We start from the raw sequence: 23592 nt of genomic DNA on the forward strand, positions 1-23592 counted from the left end.
CCTGCAGGAGCAGTGGTGGCAGGATGGGGTTCCTCCAGCCTGCCATGTATTGGGTGACCTGGAGCCTGCCCGGGGGTTAGCTCGCTGTCCCCACTAGAGACCCTCCACCTCAGAGGAAGTCCAGTGGTTCTGGCACAAGGCTGACAAGCACTGAGGTCTGGTGAGGATGTTAGCCAGAACCCCAGGGCAGTGCATGCGCGGTGTGGCACACTCCCCCTACACCCAAGACGCGCATTCACCTCATGTCCTCTACCTGCAGCAAAACGACAATGAGAGGTTCATTTCTTCTGCAAGAAATGGGTTGGAGGTCAATCCTCCTAGGAGGAAGCCTATGACAGTTTGGGGGGGGATTATTTTCTGTCCATACTAGGGTTTGAATTCAGGGCCTGGGCACTGTCCCTTAGTTTTTTTTTCACTCAAAGCTGGCACTCTACCATTTGAGCCACAACTCTGCTTCTAGCTTTTTGGTAGTTCATTGGAAATAAGACTCTCACAGACTTTCCTGCCCAAACTGACTTCGAACCATGATCCTCAGATCTCAGCCTCCTAAGTAGCTAGGATTACAGGTGTGAGCCACTTTAAACATTTTAAAGAGTGTAACCAAACCAAATTCAGTTCCTGCTGCTGTAACTGGTTCCATGTTAATGATTCATCTTTTCCCCTCTGCCTGAAATATAACTGCTTCTTTTGTTGTTGTTGTTGTTGGTTGTGGGGCTTGAACTCTGGGCCTGGGCTCTGAACTGTGGGCCTGTCCCTGAACTCTTCAGCTCAAGGCGAACACTCTACCATTTGAACCACAGCACCATTTCCGGTTTTCTGGTGGTTAATTGGAGATAAGAGTCTCACAGACTTTGCTGCCTGGTCTGGCTTTGAACTGTGATCCTCAGATCTCAGCCTCCTGATAGCTAGGAGTGTAGGCACCCAGCTTGAAATATAACTTCTGAACAGTATTTCCACAGATAATCTTCACCCATGTTCTTTATTACTTGTTGAAAGTATTCACATGACCAAGACACTCACAGGACTGCACGTCTACCTTAATTTCCCAGCTCCTCGTCGTGAAGCCTATGTATGAAGCTTTTGCTGCAAGGGCTGGCCTATCAAGGTTTCTGCGCTCTGGTTTTGCTAGTGGTCAGTGCATTTGGCTGGTGGCAGGATTCTTTCTGCACAGGGAAGGTACTGGTGGATGTTTTCTTCTTGTGTGTTTTTCTCTGATGTTTTGTGAGGGCTGACCTCTGGCTGAAGTTTTTTCCGCATTCGTTACATTCATAGGGCTTTTCCCCAGTATGAATTCGCTGGTGTTTTGTGAGGGCTGACTTTTCATGGAACGTTTTCCCACACGTGGGGCATTTGTAGGGGTTTTCTCCTGTGTGAGTTCTCTGATGCACGATGAGGTTGCATTTCACGCCGAAAGACCTGGAGCATTCGCTGCATTGATAAGGTTTCTCTCCTGTGTGGGTCCTCCGATGCTGAGTGAGGTTTGATTTCACACAGAAGCGTTTCCCACACTCGCTGCATTTGTATGGCTTCTCTCCGGTGTGAGTTCTCTGATGAACCGTGAGTGCCGATTTTTGGCAGAACGACTTCCCACACTGCTGGCAGCTGTGCGGCTTTTCTCCCGTGTGAGTTCTCTGATGCTCTGTGAGGTTGGACTTCACTGAGAAGGATTTCTCACACTCGCTGCACTCAAAGGCTTTCTTCCCTGTGTGTGTGCTCTGGTGTTGGGTAAGGCCTGCTTTGCTTCCGAAGCTTTCCCCACAGCGACTGCAGTCATGGGTCTTCCGTCCTGGGGTGGTGCCTTGCTTTCCAGCCTTGCGTGTGCCCCCACTCCCCTCACCCTCCTCAGGGGCTCTCTCCAAGCGTGACCTCCCACGTGGAGTGCGCTCAGACTTTGGGAGAAAGGTCTTCTCATCTTTACTACCTTTAGGCTTTTTATCTCCTGGGCTCTTTCTCTTGTTGGAAGTCGGGTATGGCTCCTGGGAGGCACTGTCCTCGCCGGTGCCCATGTTGGGCGTTCCTGTGGTGTGAGGTTTCCAGTGTGGACATGATTTTTCACGAGGGGATTTCCCACCTTCCCAGTAGTCAGAGGCCTTGGCCCCTGCGTGGGCTCGCTCACGGCCAACTTGTCCACCTATGAACCTCCTTTTATGTTGGGGAAGCTGGGACTTCCCCTCCACAGCCTCCCTCTGTGTGTTACACTCACGGTGAGTTGTGGGATGCCTTGACTTGATGCACGAGGATTTTGCACTCTGGCTGGACTCACTTGGTTTCCTCTTTTTAAGGGTTTCTGGACCAGAATCAAGCTTTGACTTTTTCCTTGGGGCTGATCTGCAGTCATGATTTGCTGGTGGTTTCTCTATGGTGCCAGCTCTCTCACATGAGCCAGAGGCTGTCTTTCTGTACAAGGTCTTCCCACAATGGTTATCCTCAAGAAGTTGCTCCAAAGACACATTTTTCTGATGAGGAACGAGGTCCTCATCAGAACTGAGGGATTTCTGGTTTGGACGCACTTTACAGGGCTGCCTTCCGGTGTGCACTTCCTCAGGCTGGGGGTCGGAGGACCCGCCTCCTCTGGCATCAGTGGACTTCTTCCTGACATGGTTCCTGTGACTAATAAGTAATTCTGAAATGCCTTTCAAGCTTGTTCCAAACGAGTCACACTTATGGGCTATTTTTCTTGAGGATCCTGGATTTGTGGTTATATTAACTCTTTCTCGTAAGGCCTTCTTTCTTTCTTTCATCAATGTTTTGTTGTGGATGACTAAAACTGGCCTCAAATATTTCTCTTCATTTTCTTGAATTTCTACTTTCATGTTATTGTCATTCTGGGGTTCTAGAAATATGAAAAGTAAAGTATATGTTATAAATCTTTACATAGCTTTTTTGTACTGGTCCTGGGACTTGAGCTCAGGGCCTGGGCACTGTCCCTGAGATTTGTTTGCTCAAGGCTAGCGCTCTATCACTTGAGCCACAAGCTCTGTGTTTAATTGGAGATAAGAATCTCACAGAGCTGGGTACCAGTGGCTCACACCTGTAATCCTAGCTACTCAGGAGACTGAGATCTGAAAATCTCGGTTAAAAGCCAGTCAAGGCTTTGAGACTGTTTTTTTTTTTTTTTTGCTGGTCGTGGGACCTGAAACTCTGGGCCTGGGAGCTGTCCCTCAGCTCTTCAGCTCAAGGCCAGTGCCCTACCACTTGAGCCACAGCACCACTTCCAGCTTTTTCTGCTTATGCGGTGCTAAGGAATTAAACCCAGGGCCTCATGCATGCGAGGCAAACACTACCACTGAGCCACCTTCCCAGCCCCGGCTTTGAGACTCTTATCTCCAATAAACTACCAGAAAATCGGAAGTGGTGCTGTGGCTCAAGTGGCAGAGCACTAGCCTTGAGCTGAAGAGCTGAGGCTGAGGGACAGCATCCAGGCCCAGAGTTCAAGCCCCATGACCAGAAAAAAAAAAAAGATTCTCACAGGTTTTCCTGCCCAGGCTGGCTTCAGAATCTTGATTTTCAGATTTCAGCCTCCTGAGTAGCTAGAGTTACAGGCCTGAGCCACCAGCACCTTGCATTAACATAGTTTCTAAGGATGGTTTTTGTTTTTTCCTGTATGCTGAGTCAATTCTGGAGTTTTAGGAACACTCTCTTGGGAAGAATATAGTCCTAAGCAAACCTTTTCTTCAAGCCTTTTAGTTGGGTAATAGGAATACAAAGTCATACATTGTAGTAGAAAAAGGGAAAGAGCTGAATATAAATGGTAGTAGCTTTGGCTTGGTACAAATATGGCCTCAAAATGGGCAGAGAACTCAAAATAAAACACAAGGAAACTGGGAGATAGTGCGGGAAAGGGTGACATTGTCTAAGGGGAAATGACTAATGTAACTGTAACCCCTCTGTGTATCACCTTTAAAATAACAATAAACTTTACATTTTAAAATTTTAAAAAACACAAGGAATGGTGAACTGAGAACAGAGAATGGAAGATATTTTAAATGGGGCAAACACGGGCAACACTGAGCAGCCAGACAAAGAGGACCAGGGTTTTGTGTGGGTTAGAACAGGTGTTAGATGTGGACCCTCATCAGGGACTAGATCCTTACTCCTCTCTCCAGATCAAATTACAGCAGCATCCTTATTCAGTCTATATGATTCGGATCACTCTCCTTTCTTCCATTCTGTACTCCAATCCCCAAGTGAAAGTTAAGACGGCCCTCATTTCCTCAGGTGTAAAGACCAGTCCTGTCTTTCCATGTGGCTGGGAAACCACGTCAGATGAGTGTGTAAGACACACAGGAGCTCCACACCCTGATGCTAGCACCACAATGGATTCCATCAGAGTTCCTCAACAAAAATCCCTCCTGAGGACAATCTCGCATTCCCTCTCGACGGCTGGTTTGCATTACCCACTGCTTGTGCCCCTGTCACAAAACCGATTCTTTAAAGACTAGATGCTTTTCAAAGAGCAGATTTAGGTTGATGGTAAAATGGAGTGGAAGGTCAGAGAGGTCCTGTACATCCTGGCTAACCACAACAGGGTACACCATTGCCACCCAGAGCCCTAGCGTCCCCTGGGGCCCAAGCCAAGAACTGCATGCTCTGTGGTCAGGACAAGTGTGTCCATCCAGCAGATCTCACCAGCAGCTCCTGCTGGCCAGAGAGTCCCGTGTGCCCTACTCCCATCCTCCACCCAGCCCTGGACACCACCCTTCCTTCTGACCACCTCAAAAGTTTGGCTTTTCGTGAGGTTGTGCGGCATTTTTAGACAGGTTGCTTTCACTCTTCTAAGCTTGACAGCTTTCTTCTCTGTGGCAGGATGTGTTGTGTCTGTTTACCCACCCACCTCCCCAAGGGCACTTTCCCTGTACCTCCATTTTGGAAATGATGAATCAGGCTGCTCTGTGCATCTCTGTGATGGTTTTAGTATGAACACAACTCTTCAGTGCTTAGCTTTTACTGCTGGTTTTATGCCATGTTTTTCTTCTTCTCTTCCCTGTAATAACTCAAGCACTTGGCTACTCACATGGGCTCCAAGGGCTTTTATTAACCTTGGGATTTTATTTTATTCTTTGTCCTACTGGGGATGGACTTCACACTTGCTTGGCAGGTACTCTACCACTGGTTCCTCTCTGTCTTCCCTTTCTGAAATAGTTTTTTTTTTGAGATAGTGTTTTGCTTTTGAGTGTAACCTGGGCTGCGATCCCCTATTTGTGCTTTTTGTTTTGTTTTGGTTTTTTTTGGGTCTGGTCGTGGGGCCTGAACTCTGGGCCTGGGCCCTGTCCCTCAGCTCTTCAGCTCATGGCTAGCGCTCTACCACTTGAGCCACAGTGCTTCCGGCTTTTTTCTTTTTGCTTATGTGGTGCTGAGGAATCGAACCCACGGCCTCAGGCATGCAAGGCAAGCGCTCTACCACTGAGCCACCTTCCCAGTCCTTGTGCTTCTTTGCATAGCGAGGATGATATATACATGACACCCAACTATTGTCAAGCCTCAATCCTCCAGATCTCTGCCTCCTAAGTAGCTAGGATTGAGCCACTGGGCTTGGCTTACTTTTTGTCTTTGTTGTAAACAATTTTGTCTATGAGTGATTATTGTTATCCTCTTTATTCACATTTTATGCAGCAATATCAACTGTACACTTAAAAGAGTATGTATAACTTCCCTTGGGCCTGCATCTACCTGCTATTCCAGACACTCAGGGTGCTGAGATAGAGAGGATCATTGAGGTTAAGCGGAGCAAAAAGGTAGCAAGAGCTCATCTCAACCAACAAACTGGGCATGATGATGCATGCCTGTGATCCCAGCTACTGGGAGGCACAGGTAGTGGGATCACAGTCTGAGGCCAGCTCTAAGCAAAAAGCATGAGATCCTATCTGAAAAATAATGACTGTGGGGCTGGGAAGGTGGCTCAGTGGTAGAGTGCTTGCCTTGCATGCATAACGCCCTGGGTTTGATTCCTCAGCACCATGTAAACAGAAAAAGCCGGAAGTGGTGCTGTGGCTCGAGTGGTAGAGTGCTAGCCTTGAGCTGAAGAACTGAGGGACAGCACTCAGGCCCAGAGTTCAGGCCCCATAACCACTACCACCACCACCAACAAAATAATAATGAACGCAAAAAGGGCTGGTGATGTGGCTGAAGTGGTAGAGTGGCAGCGAGTGTGAGGTCCTGAATTCAAGTCCCAGTATTGACCTCTTCTACACGATGACTTTCCTACAGTATATAAAACAGAAGCCAAGGCGCTGGGAAGGTGGCTCAGTGGTAGAGTGCTTGCCTGGCATGCATGAAGCCCTGGGTTCAATTCCTTAATACCACATACACAGAAAGAGCCAGAAGTGGTGCTGTGGCTCAAGTGGTAGAGTGCTAGCCTTGAGCAAAAGAAGCTCAGGGAGAGCACCCAGGCCCTGAGTTCAAGCCTGGCAACAACAACAACAACAACAAAAACCACACACAAAAAAAACAGAAGCTGGTGGGCTCACAAAGCAAATATGCTTGGATTTTATACTGGATTCTTACACTAGCATTCACTATGCAAGTTCAAGAGACCATCCACAAGTCTGCAAGTCCCTCTGTTCCTATAAGAAGCAGAAGAGCTTCTTAAAGAAGCAGCTTCTCTAAGAAGAAGAGCTATTTACTTCAAGACACAAAGTTCCCTTGGAATTTTCACTTATTGTGTCCTGAGCTCCACTCAGGACACAGACCTCCTCAGGACCATGCAGTGCGTCCTCACCACTTTCAATTCTACTGCGGTGAACTTTACTTATTCTGATCATAGTTTTAAATTGGTTGCAGCATTGGAGATTGAATCCAGGGCCTCCAGCATGTGATGCAAGCTCTCTCCCTCTTGAGCTGTGGTCCTTAACCCTTAGTCAAGTGCAATTTAGGAGTCAGGTAAGTACTGTCTAGACAATATATGCTAATGTATTTTCCTACATGATTTGTTTCTCTAGCTACATGAGTAAGCCTGATTTTCACTGCTTTTGGCAGGTTTTCTAGCTTTAAATTTTAACTTATTTATTTTTCACATTGAGATTTCAGCTTCTTGCAGCCTCTAGTGAAAATGGAATTGACATTTGTTTTCATTTTCTTTGGGATAATTTTCAGTAAAGAAGGGGTCAAGCTGACTGTCTACATGCATCTCCATATTGGAATCTACCTCTTCCTTACCTCCTTGCTCCTGGGGCTCTGGGACCACACTCTCTGGTCCCCTCTGCATCTTAGATGGATGGTTCTCTGTCTTTTTTGCTTGGATCCTGTGCTCTGCATTTACCTACAACACTTCAAGCTACTCTTTTTGACCTGTTATCTTACCTACCATTTTTCTAAGTTACTCTTCAGGTCTGTATGTGACCTCCACTGCCCTGAATTTTCTCTCATGACACCAAACACAGTCTTGTCTCAGAGGCTTGGCATCCCCTGTTCTAGTCTGGAAACTGCTTAGAAAACCCATAGCTCTCTCCTTCCCTTCATTCAAAATTCCCTTCCAGATGGTGCCAGTGGCTTACACCTGTAATCCTAGCCACTCAGAAGGCTGAGATCTAAGGATTGTGGTTCAAAGCCAGTCCATGCAAAAAATGTCCAGGAGATTCTTATTCATTAACCACCAAGAAGCCAGAAATGGAACTGTGGATCAAGTGGTAGAACATCAGCCTTGAGTGAAAAAGTTAAGGGACAATGCTCAAGCCCTGAATTCAAGTCCCTGTACCAACCAACCAACACACACACACACACACACACACACACACACACACACCTTCATTCCACTGTTCCTGTTCAAAGGCTGACCTCCTGAAAGAGGCCTCCCTGATCTCCCCTCTCAAACACCCATTTGCCCTGTGTTGCTCACCTGACTTTCCTTCTTCACAGTACTGACTTGTATCCGTCCTGTCTGTATTGACTAGCCACTTGGCCCTCTTGAGAGGAGCAGGGTCTGTGCCCACACTTGAAAAGAAACTGGTGTAGAGCAAATGCTACATGAGTATTTGTTGCATGAAGGAATGTATGGATAAATGAGTGCATGACCCTGGAGAGAAGATAAACAATGACTATACAGACTGAAAATAGAAACAGGTGTCTGGAATGAGGAAGGCAGCAGGTAGCTTGTGTAGAAGCCAAGTAAACCTCATCAAGTCAAGACTGGGCACCAGAAGCTCATACCTGCAATTCTAGCTACCTCGAGTTCCTGAGATCTGAAGATTGAGGTTCAAAGCCACCCAGGCAGAAAAGTCCATGAGACTCTTATCTCCAATTAATTACCAAAAGCCAAAAGTATAACTGTGACCCAAGTGGTAGCCTTGAGCAAGAAATCTCATGACCAGTGCCTGTACATTGAGTTCAAGCACAAAGACTGGCACACACACACACACACACACACACACACACACACACACACACACTCAAGTAGAACAAATAATGTGTATGTGGAGCTGGGAGCCAGTGGCTCACATCTTAATCCTAGCTATGCAGGAGGCTGAGATCTGAGGATCACAGTTCAAAGCCAGCCCAAGCAGGAAAGTCCATGAGACTCTTAGCTCTAATTAACCACCAGAAAACCAGAAGTGGTGCTGTGGCTCAAGTGGTAGAGGGCTTGCCTTGAGCTGAAGAGCTCAGGGACAGCACCCAGGCCTAGAGTTCAAGCCCCACAACCAAAAAAAAAAAAAAAGTCTATGCGGAAGAGTGACCTTTAGAGGTCTGAGATCTGAGGTGTGTCATCATCTTTATTTACTCCTTTTCAAAGCCCAAAGATTTCTGACCACACTGCAAAGAACCCACACCCTGGACCACCAGGATGTAGATTCTCCCTGTTCTTCCACAACTCACCTGAGTGGCTGTGACTCGGGGGTTCTCTCTCCATTATCCACGGCTCCTCCTCTCGTTCTAGCTTGCATATCAACTGAGGTTTGGTCACACAGAGCCCTGGGATGAGAAGTGACAGAGGACTTCAAGATTGCTTCGGGTTAGGCCCCTTGAAACACACACGGCAGGGTCCTTCCAGGTATCATCAAAGCCAGCAACCCGGGTCCCATGGGAGGTGGGGACAGCTGGTTATCCTGCCCTGAGAGGTGGGCATCTGGGGAAGGACCCTGCCGCTGGGGAAGGGAGAACATAGTACTCTCTCCAGTGCCCTCAAAGTGTCTTAGGGCCCCAAATCCCAGGCCTAAAATGCACTACTCTGTAAGGATTTGGCTCCCAAAACAGGAAACACAGGTTCTGGGAGTCACAAGGGGCTCACTCAGTGTGTGGGAGTGCTGGATGTCGAGCAGGGGGCTGGGCTCACCTAGTGCTGTGGGTACTGGATATTAAAGGGTGGGGGATGCCAGGCTTACGCGTGTTGGGGGGGCTGGGCGTGGGGAGGGGGGCAGGGCTCACCCAGTGCATGCAGGTGCCGGTAGTTGTCCAGCATCACATCCTTGTACAGGAGCCTCTGGGTGACATCCAGCAGCTGCCATTCCTTCCAGGTGAAGTCTACACACACGTCTCTGAACAGCACTGGCCCCTGTGTAACCATCAGAAATGCTCAGGACTGGGCTGGGAAGGTGGCTCAGTGGTAGAGTGCTTGCCTTGCATGCCTGAGGCCCTGGGTTCGATTCCCCAGCACCACATAAGCAAAAAGAAAAAAAGCTGGAAGTGGTGGTGTGGCTCAAGTGGTATAGCACTAGCCTTGAGCTGAAGAGCTGAGGGACAGCGCCCAGGCCCAGAGTTCAGGCCCCACGACCGGACCCAAAAAAAAAAAAAAAGAAATGCTCAGGACTGGATGTAGCAAAGTGTCGGCATGCCCTGACTCCTCGCTCTCCATAAGAGCTCACCAGAAGGCGGTAGGGAGCTGATTAACACTACCTTCCTTCTGGTTATACTTTGCAAGAGAGACAGAAGTCATCCCTGAACCACTAGGCCCTGCTGTGTATCTATAAATTCACGGAGTAATTCATCAAGTCATTGGAGTTTTCCCCTGCAGGCCTGGACCCTTTCTGGCTGAGGAAGACACTAAGGCCTTAATTCACTGAGCAGGAGAGACAGAGCGTGGCCATGTTAGCATAAAGGATTCTGCGGAATATACAGATGGAGAGGTGGGGGTGGCAGGTGGCAGGGGGACTTGGCACTCAGGAGAGAGATCTAGGATGTGGATACAGGTGTCTCTGCAGGAGCCTGAGCCATCAGTAGAGGGAATGTGTTCACCAGGAACTCAGCCTGGAGCCCACGGGGAGGAGCGTGATTGGCATCCATGAGGAAAACAGAGCCTGGAGCCCACTCCCCCTCTGCAGCTTCCAGCAGAGCCATAGCCTGCAGTGGAGCCATATGCAGCTGTGAACACACAAGGGGGCCTCAGAAGAGACAAGTTCAAGAGCAAGTGACGCCACAGGATTGAGCTCTTCTGCTTCTAAAACTGCAGCAGAGAGAAACGCAAACACGCTGTGTCCACCAGAGAAACAGTGAGAATGTGAGCAACACCTGTCTGTCTCTGGGAGACACACAGTGGGAGGTGGACCTGGGGCACCTTGCTCACTCACCTCTTGACACGATGGAAGGGGCAGAAGCCTCGGGTCCGCCTACAGAGCCCAGTAGAGCTGCCAGCTCAGGAGCAGGGGAGCTGGAGCTGAACAGGGCACATGGTTAGCAAGTAGAAGGCTGCTCAGAATCCTTGGAGGAACCTTACTTACCCTGGATGGTTGGTGTTCAGGAGGATATTCCTGTAAAAGCAGGGATCTGCCCCAAGAGTCTGCGAGAACTTGAAACCCAAGAGAGAAGCCAAGCCTTGTGCCCCATACCCATGGCACTGGTAAAGAACTGCTTCCTGCCTCCCTGTCCCTGTCCGTATGTCTAATGGCAATGAATGTCTGAAGACTAATAGTTCCCACAATGCACATGTAAAGTGCCGAGTGAGTCCTTTCTCCCAGAAGAAACGTCATGGAAACAGAGCACTGTGCTGAATGAGCTTACACCAGTATCTAGACAGACCCAGTAAGCTCTCTGCTTCCAGATTCACCTGGAAAACACTGGAGGGAATGCTAGTCCTAAAAAGTAAACCTCAGGAAGAGACTTTAGCCAGGTACTGGTAGCTCACTCCTATAATCCTAGCTACTCAGGAGACTGAGATTTGAAGATCATGGGCTCTTATCTCCAACCAACCAGAAAAAAAATCTAGAAGTGAAGCTGTGGCTTAAGTAGTAAAGCACTAGCCTTGAGCAAAAAAGCCAAGGGACAGAGCCCAAATCCTGAATTCAAGCCTCAGTACTGGCACAAGAAAGAAAGAGAAAGGAGAGAAGGAAAGAAAGGAAGGAAAGAAGGAAGGAAGGAGAAAGAGAGGGAAAGAGAGAGAGAAAGAAAGGAAGAAAAAAAGAAAAAAGAGAGAAAGAAAGAGAAGGAAGGAATGAAGGAAGGAGAGAAGAAAAGGAAAAGAAAAGAAGAAAAAGATCCGGGTGCTGGTGGCCCACACCTGTAATCCTAGCTATTCAGGAGGCTGAGATCTGAGGATCGAAAGCCAGCCCAGGGGAGGAAAGTCTGTGAGACTCTTATTTCCAATAAGCCACTAGAAAAACTGGAAGTGGCGCTGTGGCTCAAGCAGTAGAGCTCTTGCCTTGAGCTAAAGAGTACAGGGACAGCACTCAAGCCCAGAGTTCAAGTCCCACAACCAACAAAAAAAATATACTGAAAAAGAGAAGAGGCTTGGAGACTGCTAAACAAATTTAATGTAAAGAAAATGAATAGCCTAAGAGATAAGCACCGAAATGAATAGATTAGTAACTGTGAAAACAAATTTAGATAAGGTATTGAAGAGAATAACGTTTAAACACTCAAATTCATAATCCCAAGTTGATGTATGGGAGAATCTTCCTTCCATGAAATGAGAAAAGTTTGCTCTAAGAAAAGGATCACCGAGATTAAATATTTTGTTGCTGATCTGGGAAAGAACCAAACCAAAAATCTGCCGCAAGGCTTTGGGTTTGCAAGAATGAATCTCTCCATGTACAGACCAAAGATTCAGAAAAAAAAAATGGGCATAATGAGGTAAAGCCAAAGAACAAAGAGAACAGATTGAGGAGAGAGTCCAGTGAGACTTTCAGTATTAAGGACAAAGAGGAAGGCAGAAGGAAGTGAACACAGAGATCAAAACACCTCAGAGCATATGAGTCTTCATCTCATTAGCACAGTCAATTTACCAAGCAGACTAAAAAAAGGAACAAATAAACAGATGCTGCATGGTAAAAAATATCTCAAATCTAAGCCCAATGTGGGGGTGGGGGAGGAGGAGGGGAAGGAGATGATGATGATGGAGGAGGAAAGAGAGAAACAGGTTACCCACAAAGGAATGAGAACCAAGGTACCACATCCCTTCTCCTAGGTCTCTCCAAGTGCTAGGAGACATGGCAGGTGGTCTTGCCTCCGAATATTCTGAAGGAAATGGACTTTGAGGCAGAACCTCTCATCAAGTCTCCCATTCCCAGAACTGTGCAGAGCAATGGTGTGTTGGACCTCCAGGCTGAGAGGGCGGGCGCAGCACTCACTGTGTGCCATAGTCCACAGCCCTCCGTCCAAACTTAGCCGACTTCCAGGAAGACGACGACGCGGGACAATGGTGGGCAGTAGACAGGCCAGCGAGAGCTGCTGTTTTATAAGGGGTATCAGGCAAAGCGCTTATAGTTTCACACAGAATCACACACAGTGGGTGCCAGCCCTGAGAGCCCCTGCCACTGGATGGCAGAGCTCGGGGCAGCGGCGCCACCTCACCTGTGGCCATCTGGATGAGGTCATAAAACCAGCCTCTGAAGCCCAGGGGCACCTGCTGCTCTGGGACAGTTGGGACTGCCACCAGGGGTCAGCAGAGGGCACACCAACCTCCTTTCCAGCTAAGAAGGTGGTCAGAGTTAGTAATGAAAATATGAACAAAATGAGTATCAGGAATCTGGAAAGTGATGGTAAGCGGAGGAGGCAGCAGGGGAAAATGAATGGAAAAGGGAACGGGGCAGGCACAGCAAGAATACTCCCTGTACATACGTGTTAAAGGAAGTGGGGACTGTGAAATGAGCCTAGGGGAGGGAGCTCATGGGATTGGGGAATGGGGGTGAGTGATGGGTGGGGGGGGGTGATCAAGAAGCACTGACCACTTAGATGGATATGTTGAAAAGTAACCCCCCTGCAAAACCTTTTACGTCTAGAAAATAAAAATAAATAGAGACCTCAAGGCACCCTGTTATATTTCACCTTCAGATAAAAGACAAATCACTTCAGAGTGTGGGAGGTGCCATGACTGAGGGGTCTTATCTGGCAACTATTCCTAAGACAGCTCCATTCCAAGTTCACGTGCGGGCCAGAACACACAAAGATAACCATGGGCTCTCAGAAATGGGTGGAAAACTCAGAGTATTCTTGGAAAGTCCCCATCTGACAAACGTCCAGTGAAGCCCTCTTTGAACTTTCAGCCACAAGCTTTGGGAAATGACTTCTATCTTTCTAGCTGCCGGTAAAAAGGGTGTAATTAAAGTACCTACCCAACTCTACCCTGCCAGAATTATGTGAGAAAATCTACAGTGGCAAGCTGTGAATTGTAGAGAAAATTATGGCAGACCAATTATTATAGTTTTGTTGCCCTATCTCCAACTTAGGGCTGGAATAAATGGTCAGAAAATACTATTCAAATTGAAATTATTGTTGTTCAAGTAGCTAGAGTGATGCAATTGTTAGCAAGGATCCCAGAGTAAAATTGATTGCATAAATGAAAAAAGGAGAGAAGAACAGCAGCAGCTAGAGGATTTGCAGAAAACCCAAAGTGTGGACAGCTGTCCCTGCTTAGGCGATAACAGGCAAAAACTCAGGATGCTGGGAGCAGTGTGTTATCTGTGTGTAAACACAGCATGGGTGGCCAATCATGGAACAAAAATAAAATGTAGACCTTCAAAGCTTCTGGAAGAGAAAGAACACCAGCAAAAATAATCATGCAGGGGAAAAAAATGAACAAATGAAGAAAAGCAATTAACAAGAAAACATGGCTAACCAAAATCCAAACTCCTATATGTCACAGCAAACATGGCGTAACAAGAAACAGTGGACTAGCTACTCAGGAGGCTGAGATCTGAGGATCCCAGTTCAAAGCCATCCTGGGCAGGAAAGTCAGAGAGACTTTTATTTCCAACTAACCACCAGAAAAATTTGGAAGTGGAGCTGTGGTTCAAGTGGTAGAGTGCTCATCTTGAGCTGAAGAGCTCAGGGAGAGTGCCCAGGCCTAGTTCAAGAAAGAAAAGAAAATAGAAAAGAAAGGAAGGAAGGCAGAAGGAAATGAGTGAAAGAGGAAGACTCTGGTGGAAATAGAACAAGGAAATCTCTGGAAATTGTACTAGGAAGCAGAGAGTAAAGGGTAGAGTGACGGGGGATGGGGGGTCCACTGGAATGCCTTATATATGTGTGTGGGAATGTCACAATGAAATCCCCTCTTGTATAACAAATATGTTTAACAAAAATAAAGAAGAAAGGTAAGTGAACTGTTCACCTGAGATGTGTCCATTCTCTTCAGCTCCTGGGAGAGGTTAGAACTGCGAAGGCAGGCTGGGCCACAGGGAAGGTGCACAGAAGTCAGGACTGATTTGGTGAGTGGTCAACCTTCAAGATCACCTGTGCCTCCTGGAACTCCACATATACTGCTGACAAATGGCTGCCTGGTGGGACACTGAGAGACACTGCTTGGTGTCACTTACAGACCACGGCAGGGGCAGCAGACTCGTGCCCTGAAAGCAATGGCAGGCAACCTTGGTGTCACCACATGGAGCTCAGAGAACAGGCTTTTCATGGCAGAAGATCAACACTGGTCCCTTATAATTTCCATGCTGTCCCCCCCACCCCCACTAAGATCTGGCTAAACAAGCTGTACTACCGTGAAGGGTAAGATACCAGGACTTTAGTCCATTTGTAAACATGTTGCATACTGCACGTTACATACTAGGATTTACTTTAAAATTGTCATATGAAGAAAAGTAGAAAGGGAGAAAGTATACAGATATGTGTGTGGGGGCTCATGCGCATGTGTGACAATATAATTGTCATGCAGACAATATAATTGTCTGTTGAAGCTATCGTAAGTGCTTTAGTTACTATAGTATTTTCCTTACTTTTGTATGTTTTGACTATTCCCATAATAAAAGATATAGAAGTGATACAACAAAGACCTTACAAAGATCTGCTCCTTTACTTTTCTACAGATATTTTTTTTCTACAGATATTTTTAACTCTTGGAGGTTAAAAAAATTAAAGGAACTATTGACAGCAGAGACAGATATGCTTCAAAGGAGTCTATTATTTTATGTTTGCCCTCCTTTAGATTTTTAAATGGTGTTTTTTTTTTTTACTATCTTTAAGTAGTTGTACAAAGGAGCTGCCAGTCAATAAATCAGTTTATAAGTATAGTGCCTCTTGATTGATGTCACCTCTGTCATCACTCTCCCCATTTAGTTTTAATGTCCTCCAAGGGTTTTTTTTTATTGAAAGACTTGACTCTATTGAGACATGGTGGGCAATGGCCTTGTAGTCTGGGGCCTCAGTTCTCCTTATGGTCCGGCCGTCCCTCATTCTACCAGTATTAGAGCTAACAGGGCATGGGTCTAGCTACTTCCCTTAAAATCATGCTTGAGGTATATACCCTATTTCCATTCCATAAGTGGGGACAGGGAGGAATGTGGGACTGGCTTTGAACCTGGCAGTCTGGCTTCAGAGACAACGCTTTATAAAAATGAATTATTTACTGTTATTACAAAGGTGATAGACAAAGGGGTTGCAGGTATGTAAGTGATATAAAGACCACATTTCTTTTTAGATACTGTCAACCCTTCCCTTGTTCTCTTCCAGTTCAGAAACCAGGTGTTTAAGCACTGTGCTAATTACTCTTTCAGGCATACTTTTTGCTCTTCCAGTAAGGCAGGTTTATATAACCCCTGAAAACAGAAGTAGGTGAACAGCCAAAGTTCTGCTGTAGGTACTGGTGTGGGGACTCAGCAAATCTGAGAAGAGTGACTGGACCCCTCCTCTCCCTCCCATGGGGCTTCCTCTTCCCATGCGGCCTGCCTCTGGACCACCACCCTCAACCCAGCTCACCTTCTTGCTTTGGACTCAGGCTCACACTTGATGGGTGGTGCCTGAGAGCCACAGGGATTGCACGTTACTCAGGCAGAAGGATCCAGAGTCCCTGTCCTGTAGCCATGGTGTCCAGTTCCTTAGAAGGTTGGCTTATCCCAGCTGGGATTCCTGCTTCTGTCTTCCTCTTCTGCTTTTCTCACAAGAACTATGGGATCCCAGAATGTCTGAACCTGACCGGAGGGAATAAATTCAAAATTAAGTCTGAATTTGGAATTTAAATTCAAATCTGGAATCCCTGCCTGGGTCCAACTGTGCTGGGATTCACCAGGCCCCACAGTGCTTCCCTCACACCAGTGGCACCAGCACCAGAGGGGACTAGAGGAAAAGGGAAACTTTGCTCCCCACCTTTTACTGACTTAGGAATGCCAATTGGGCCCTAACATCTGCTGGGTTGGTTGAGCAAGCCCCTGGTGGGTTCTGATGCTGGCTGCTTTGAGAGCTGTCAGGAATGTGGCTCGGGAGTCTAGCTTGCTGAGGTGGAACAGATGCCCCAGGTGGAGATCAGAGGCCTCTGTTACAAAGTAAGGGCCCAGTGGAGATCTTCAGGTTCCTGCAGGGAAGGCTTGGTCCTCACCAGCTCCAGGTATGGCGTGCTGAGTGCTGAGGAGAAAGAACGGGATAAAACAGGCTGAAGTATGGATATAAAATGATTGGGGTTTGCCTCCCAACTCTGAGGTGTGCTCCACACACCTAGACTCTTGGTGTTCTTTCTGTTAAAATGGGGTTGGTGACAAGGGCCTGGGGGTGTGTTTGAGAGTCAGATGGTACAAGTACTAATGAAGACCGAGATCAGGTAACCTGTCCAGGGAAAAGCCAGGCCCTCCACCTCGGGCTCTGCTGCTGTGCTCTCACACCCTGCTTACAACAACCCTGAGGCAGCTTTCAGGAATAATCTGGACTACAGATGGGGAAACTGAGTCTTAGAGGCTCATCTCCCCCCCCCCCAATGGCGTTCTGTGGGCAGAGCTTGACACTGAACTGGAGATCTGAAATCAGCTGCTAGTCCGACCTTCAGACCTGTCTGGGAATTCATTCCCACTCTGCTGGTTGGTTGGTCTTGGGGTTGACTTGTGGGAACTTAGGCCAGGGCAGGGAAAATCCTAGAAGCTTCAACAAACACCTCATTAACATCTGAATGCCTTTCCTCCTCATTTGGGCATTATACCCAACCAGAAACCCTGCCTGGATCGTGCTCTCGTCCCCAACTTGAGAAACCCGCAGACCCCGGAATCTCCTCACTCACTAGACCCCCACATACAGAGTCCACTCCAGATCAAGTGCTGCAGGATTTCTTTCAGAGTCCACTGCAGATCAAGTGTTGCAGATTTCTTTCAGTCCCCGTGGGACTCGCGCAAGTTTTGTTGCTGTAGACTAAACTTACCCCAAGTCTGGCAAAGCAACCCTCTGAACTAGCTCTCTCCTGCAGTACACACACTCCTGCCGGGCCCTGTCACTGAGCGACGACTTGTTCACTTCAAAGCTCCAGGATGATCTGCTGGGTGAAGCGGGAGACACGGGGAGCAGGGAACAATGAGGAAGAACTGCACATGCGCAGTAGGAGCTATGAGAGGCGAGTTCCCGGTCCTCCTGGGCAATCCATCACAATCAAGACTTTTGTCCTGGCTCCCTCCCCTAGGAGGAAGGCATTCTGTTGTATCGGGTGACTTAGTGATTTATGCTCCGGAGTCATTTCTGCTTCTGTTTGGAGCCCTAGTCCCTCACTCCCCAGCACAACATTGCAATAGAGATTTGAACTTAGCTCCACCCACAACCAATCCCTTTAGATGCAAAGCTACTTAGAGAAGCAGAAGGTATGGCCACTGCACACATGAAAACAAAAACACTGCTCCATGTAACCAAAGCTGAGAGACACAGCAACATATTTACTGAAAATAAAAGCAAGCCGTATAGCAAAGTATTTATAGGAAAAGAGAAACAAGCAATATGGTAAAAGTTAAATAAAGTAAAAAGATTAATACAGCCAGCAAGTTTTCTGCCCAAATGCAAATGCTACCTCCACACAAAACTGGATTTTGAAGTCACAGACAACATGGCAAATATACATAAATCAAAGGGGAAAAAATGATGGAATGTAATGCACTCCTTATCTCTTCTCCCAGAGACGACTGTATTTTTTAAATAGGGCCCTGAAAACTTGATGTGCCATTTTGTTCTTTTCATCAAACACGTTAGTTTCCTGAGCCTTTTAAACCTTTTATTTTGACATATTTCAACCTATAGGAAAGTTGGAGCAACAATTCCCTCTGACTGAACACCTAGAAACTGTTCACTTAGATGCCCCAATTGTGAATACTTTACCCACATGTATTTTCTCCCTTCCTGTTTCCCTCCCTCCCTCCCCATTTTTCTCACCCCTCATCATGTTCACCAGGTGCAGACATGAACTGTCACTCAAACTTCAGTGTACTATATATCTCTTATGAACAAGGGCATATACATACATATATACATCATACAATGGTCAAATTAAACCAGGATATGACACTATTAAGTCTTTGGACTGTATTCAAATTTCACCTTGCCTCAAGAATATCCTTGATTGGGCTGGGAATGTGGCTTGGTGGTAGAGCGCTTGCCTAGCATGTGTGAAGCTGTGGGTTGGATTCCTTAGTACCACATAAACAGAAAAGCCTAGATGTGGTGCTATGGTTCAAGTGGTAGAGCACTAGCCTTGAGCACAGAGAGGCTCAAGGACAGTGCCCAGGCCTTGAGTTCAAGCTCCAGGACCAGCAAAAAAAAAAAAAAAAAGAATATCCTTTATCACATTTTTACTGATCCAGGATCTAATTCGCAATCATTTGTGATATCCAGTCCTCATATCTAAATTCCTTTAATTTCTTAGTCTTTCTCTGTATCTGGTGATATTAGTGATTTTGAAGAAGCCTCTGCCTTGTTGTTTTTTCATTCTTTTTAAAAAATGTTAGTATATAGTTGATATACAGAGGGGTTACAGTTACACAAGTCAAGTAATGAGTGCATTTCTTTTTGGACAGTGTCACCCCTTCCCTTTGTTTTTTCATGCTTAAAATTTTAAGTTTTAAGTTTTACACTTGTGACAGGACTCCCATATAAGAGGTACTTTTACACATTTCAGAAAACCCCACATGATGTCAGTTTAATCTCATCTTTGGTAGTATTAACTTTGGTGATATGTAGGTCAATATACACGTACGTGTGTGTGTGTGTGTGTGTGTGTGTGTGTGTGTGTGTGTGTGTTGGTATTGAGGCTTGAGCTCAAGGTACTGTTCCTTACCTATTTCAATCAATGCTGGTGTATTACTACTTGAATCACAGCTCCACTTCTGGCTTTTTGGTGGTTAATTGGAGATAAGAGGCTCATGGACTTTGCTACCTGGAATGGCTTCCAGCCATGATACTCAGATCCCAGCCTCTTGAGTAGCTAGGTTTATAGGCCTGAGCCACTGGTGCCTGGCTTCAATATTCTTTTATGTCAAATGCTTCTCTTCTGTGGGTGATAATAAGACAATAATTTATTAGAATAAGCTCTAGTCACAGTACATTGAATATCTAGGACTAAGTCAGCAAGAGCTGAAATGGCACAGGCCACACAGGAGAAGCAGGAACTGCAGAGTTTGACAAAACCCAACTGGGGATGAGTAGGAAGTGGAGAAAATGAAGTCCTCACAAGTCATATTTTAAAAATTAGCTACTCAGCCTAAGATCTGAGGATCATGGTTCAAAGCCAGCCCAGGCAGGAAAGTCAGTGAGATTTTGTTGTTGTTGTTGGTCATGGGGCTAGAACTCTGGGCCTGGGAGCTGTCCCTGAGCTCTTCAGCTCAAGACTAGTGCTCTACCACTTGAGCCATAGTGCCACTTCCAAGTCAGTGAGAGTCTTATTTCCAATAACCACCTGAAAACTGGAAGTAGAGCTGTGACTCAAAGTGGTAGAGTGCTAGTCTTGAGCACAAAGCTAAAGGACAGTGCCCAGGCCAAGTTCAAGCTCCCAAACCAACACCTCCAACAATAACAACAACAACAAAAACAAGAGGTAGAAGAGGAAGGTCATTGTACATGCTGTAACACATACATTTCACCGAATCTTAGAGATTTACCACTTTAACAACAAATCACTAAGTACCTAGAGAAAGTATCAGAGAATCTCCTTGGTTCATCTATGGATAGAGATCAAAGGCAACAGCCACTAAAGAAATGTCTGGTGACTTGTAGCCTAGAAAAATTTAAAACCTTGTTTTCAGAGAAAAAAAATCAAGTAAAAACACATTTGGAAAATAGATTTGCTAAGTACATGAAAGAAATGCTTTACTGACTTCATTTAATTATCTCATACACATTTATAAGAAGATCACACTACCATAAAAATGATCTATAGATATAAAGGGCAAGTAATAAGAGGGAAAATGCAAATGAGGAATAAATGTATGCAGTCCATAAACTACAAAGAAAAAAATGAGAGTTCTTAAATACATTTTTTGGCTTTTACTGCAGGCAAAGATTATAAAGAAAGTTGACACCATGTAGGCCTAAGGTCTGGAGAAATGCTCATCCTCATAAATTTCTTTTTCGAATATAACTTATGAAACAATCTCAAGGCCATTCTGTCCCAAGATTTAAATAGAACATGTACTTTATTTACTGTAGCAACTCCTGTTCCAGAATATGACCTAAAGAAGTAATTGTCTGAAGGTACAAGTAAAGGTGCAGTCTCAGTTTATGTTCACATTATCACACAGTAAAACACCTAAATGTAAAAACAAAATTGCCATCGATTAGAGGCATCCACAAAGTGGGATACTGGGTAGCCACTAAAATTATAATATAAATGACATAGAATTGTAATATCTTGACATAGGTGAAGTTTACAATGTGTTTTAATATATACTTTGTAGAATATAAACATTGGCTTATATTTTGTAAGAATCACATACATCTCCTGAGAGTTTAAAAATAAATATAAGGGGCTCGGAAGGTGGCTCAGTGGTAGAGCGCTTGCCTTGCATGGTTGAGGCCCTGGGTTCGATTCCTCAGCACCACATAAGCAATAAGCCGGAAGTGGTGCTGTGGCTCAAGTGGTAGAGCGCTAGCCCTGAGCTGAAGAGCTGAGGGACAGCGCCCAGGCCCAGAGTTCAGGCCCCACAACCTATACCAAGTATAGGAACGAAACCAAATGTTAAATCTGTAAACTTCACTCTGGTATGTAATAGTATAGCAAGTTATTTAGGGATTCTGTTGATAAGGGTGGGCCTTGAAGAATTCAAAAGCTGCATTATTCAATACTAATCTGCTGGGGAAGGAGACTGAAGTGGAAGGGGGCATTTTCAGGAAGCATACATTTACATTCATCGTGAAAACCATGTATGCTGATCTCCTTATTTTTCGCAGCACTGGCTCTGTGTTGTATTGAATGTTCATCACTAAATTAACTGAGAATGCATTCTGGTGTTTGCTTAAGTGTCTTTGTTATGTATCACAGCATCTAATTTCCACTTCAAAGTAATTGGTCTTGATGATTTTTTTTTAGTCTCCTAAAAGCACCATCCTATAATGAATATTTGGATGAGACTGGTGTGGTAATTAAATGAGTTAAGATTTTAGGAGAAGTGATTGTTAAAACAAGTTACAAATCACTCAGATCATTCTCAAGCATCAGTAACGCTGTATTCGTTACTGATGCTTGAGAATGAAGGCCTTATGAATGAATACATCTACAGAGTCCCCGCTAGGCTGAAGGAGCCACTTTTACAATGACACCCTTACATGGCTATTAGCAGGAAACTTCAGTTCCTCATTTGACCCCTCTATAGTTTCCTGGGTGCCCTCATGACATCCCCCAGGTGAGTGACCCATGAGAACAAGACAGAATCCACATCTCCTTTGTAGCCTGGTTTGGAAGTCATAACTCAATATACTGACTTGGTTTCACAGACCAACCTTGAGATGTAGCAGTTTCTGGCACAGCTCGTTGACAGCACCCATTATAGCATCACGTCCACAAACAAACAGTACATTGGAAAGGAATAAAGGAAAAAACAATGAAGACTATAAAGAAGTATAGGAAACTAAGGTAGTCTCCCATCTCTAGTCTGTAAGGTGACCCTCTCCATTGGCTCTGTATGTATTCCCAGATGTGTTTCAGTGACAATGGACTATAAGGAGCATTTCTGTGTGGACTGTGGAGGATAAGGTAGAAAAGCAGCCATTTTGTGTCTTTGTGCTTGGGTGTCTCTAGCAACAGCATTTATTCTTACCTGAACTACCATTGTCATTCTGTGCCATTGTTCCCAATTCATAAGTTGGGATTCCTGTCATGCAGGTGGACAGCACTAGCTACTTCCTCCACCTAATTTATCCCATTTCCTATGAATGGGTAGAAAGTTAGAAAGGCAGAAAAATGCATGCTGGCCTGATAACAATATTCATTTCCCTACAGAAGACTGAGGGGCAGTGGGGAAAGGGACTAATTACCACTACTTACTGTTTTATTGACAAAAATGAATTCATGTATTTGATGTGTAAACTTTTTTTTTCCGTCGTAAGGGCTTGAACTCTGGGCCTGGGCGCTGTCCCTCAGCTCTTCAGCTCTTGTGTAACTTTTTTTTTTTTTTTCCAGGGCTGAGGACCGAACCCCGGGCCTTGTGTGTGCCCGGCAGGCACCCTTCTGCTGGGCTAAACCCCCAGCCCCTCAGCTCTTCAGCTCAAGGCTAGCACTCTACCACTTGAGCCGCAGCGCCACTTCCCGTTTTCTGGTGGTTTATTGGAGATAAAAGTTTCACGGACTTTGTTGTCCAAGCTGGCGTTGAACCACAATCCTCAGATCTCCTGAGTAGCTAGGATTACAGGTGTGAGCCACTAGCACCCAGCTCTTGATGTGTAAACTTATGTGCCACATCCTAGTGTTCTGGAGAGGGGAGGGCACAGACATACACCACAGTGGCTCAACAGATCTGAATGGAGCTGACACATCTTATTTCCAAGTTCTTCCAGTGTGCCTTTTCCATGTTTGGATGCACACACACGCACACACACACACATACACACACACACCACTACAGAGCAATGGCCTCCTGTACTTAGTGCAGGAACCTGCTGTCTGACTGTGCGCCCTCAGTGACAGCCTAGGTAGGTAGCATGTTATACCACACCAACCAGGTTTGTATACGCATGTCCTACAAAGGTAAAATCCCTTAGGGAACCCATAGAAGGGGTTCTTCTCATTGGGAAACTTATCTCTATGTACTCTGGGACTGAGGAAAACACCACAAAAAGGGCCTGAGGTCCACAGGCAATGCTTACCCTCTGTGGGGAGTTCAAGCCAAGCTCTGTCTCCTGACCTTTTCTCCACTCTGATGTGGCCCATGGTGCTATTTGAGAACTGTCAGCAGGAGCCTTTTCTCTGAGTCAATACTGAATTATCCATGTGGGTCTCATGGAGAGCAGTCACACTGGCAAATGGTCACAGGTAGCCCTGAGAGGGCTCAGGTAGAT

At 45.9% G+C, this 23592-nt stretch overlaps 1 protein-coding gene across 1 annotated transcript; it reads right to left on the reverse strand.

Annotated features, from left to right (window-relative positions):
• Positions 1-1100: 1100 nt before the first annotated feature.
• On the reverse strand, positions 1101-22383 carry LOC105981541 (zinc finger protein 37A-like). The gene is made up of 8 exons (XM_013010732.1): positions 22356-22383; positions 12715-12774; positions 12492-12591; positions 10497-10582; positions 10238-10290; positions 9358-9484; positions 8809-8904; positions 1101-2017 (listed from the first exon to the last, which is right to left on the reverse strand). The coding sequence occupies exons 1-8, from the start codon at positions 22381-22383 to the stop codon at positions 1101-1103; spliced, it is 1467 nt and encodes a 488-aa protein (XP_012866186.1).
• Positions 22384-23592: the final 1209 nt, after the last annotated feature.

This window comes from Dipodomys ordii, unplaced genomic scaffold, assembly GCF_000151885.1.
Source record: "Dipodomys ordii isolate 6190 unplaced genomic scaffold, Dord_2.0 Scaffold13, whole genome shotgun sequence".
NCBI lineage: Eukaryota > Metazoa > Chordata > Mammalia > Rodentia > Heteromyidae > Dipodomys > Dipodomys ordii.

Bases quoted from the DNA above. Each gene is read 5' to 3' on its own strand.
- LOC105981541 (XM_013010732.1), bottom strand. From the start codon at position 22,383: ATGGCACAGAATGACAATGGTAGTTCAG. The intron at 10,583-12,491 runs GTGAGTGCTGCG...TGCCCTGTTCAG, and splicing joins GCTGTGGACTATGGCACACA to CTCCAGCTCCCCTGCTCCTG. The intron at 8,905-9,357 runs GTGAGCCCTGCC...TTCTCATCCCAG, and splicing joins CCGGCACCTGCATGCACTGG to GGCTCTGTGTGACCAAACCT.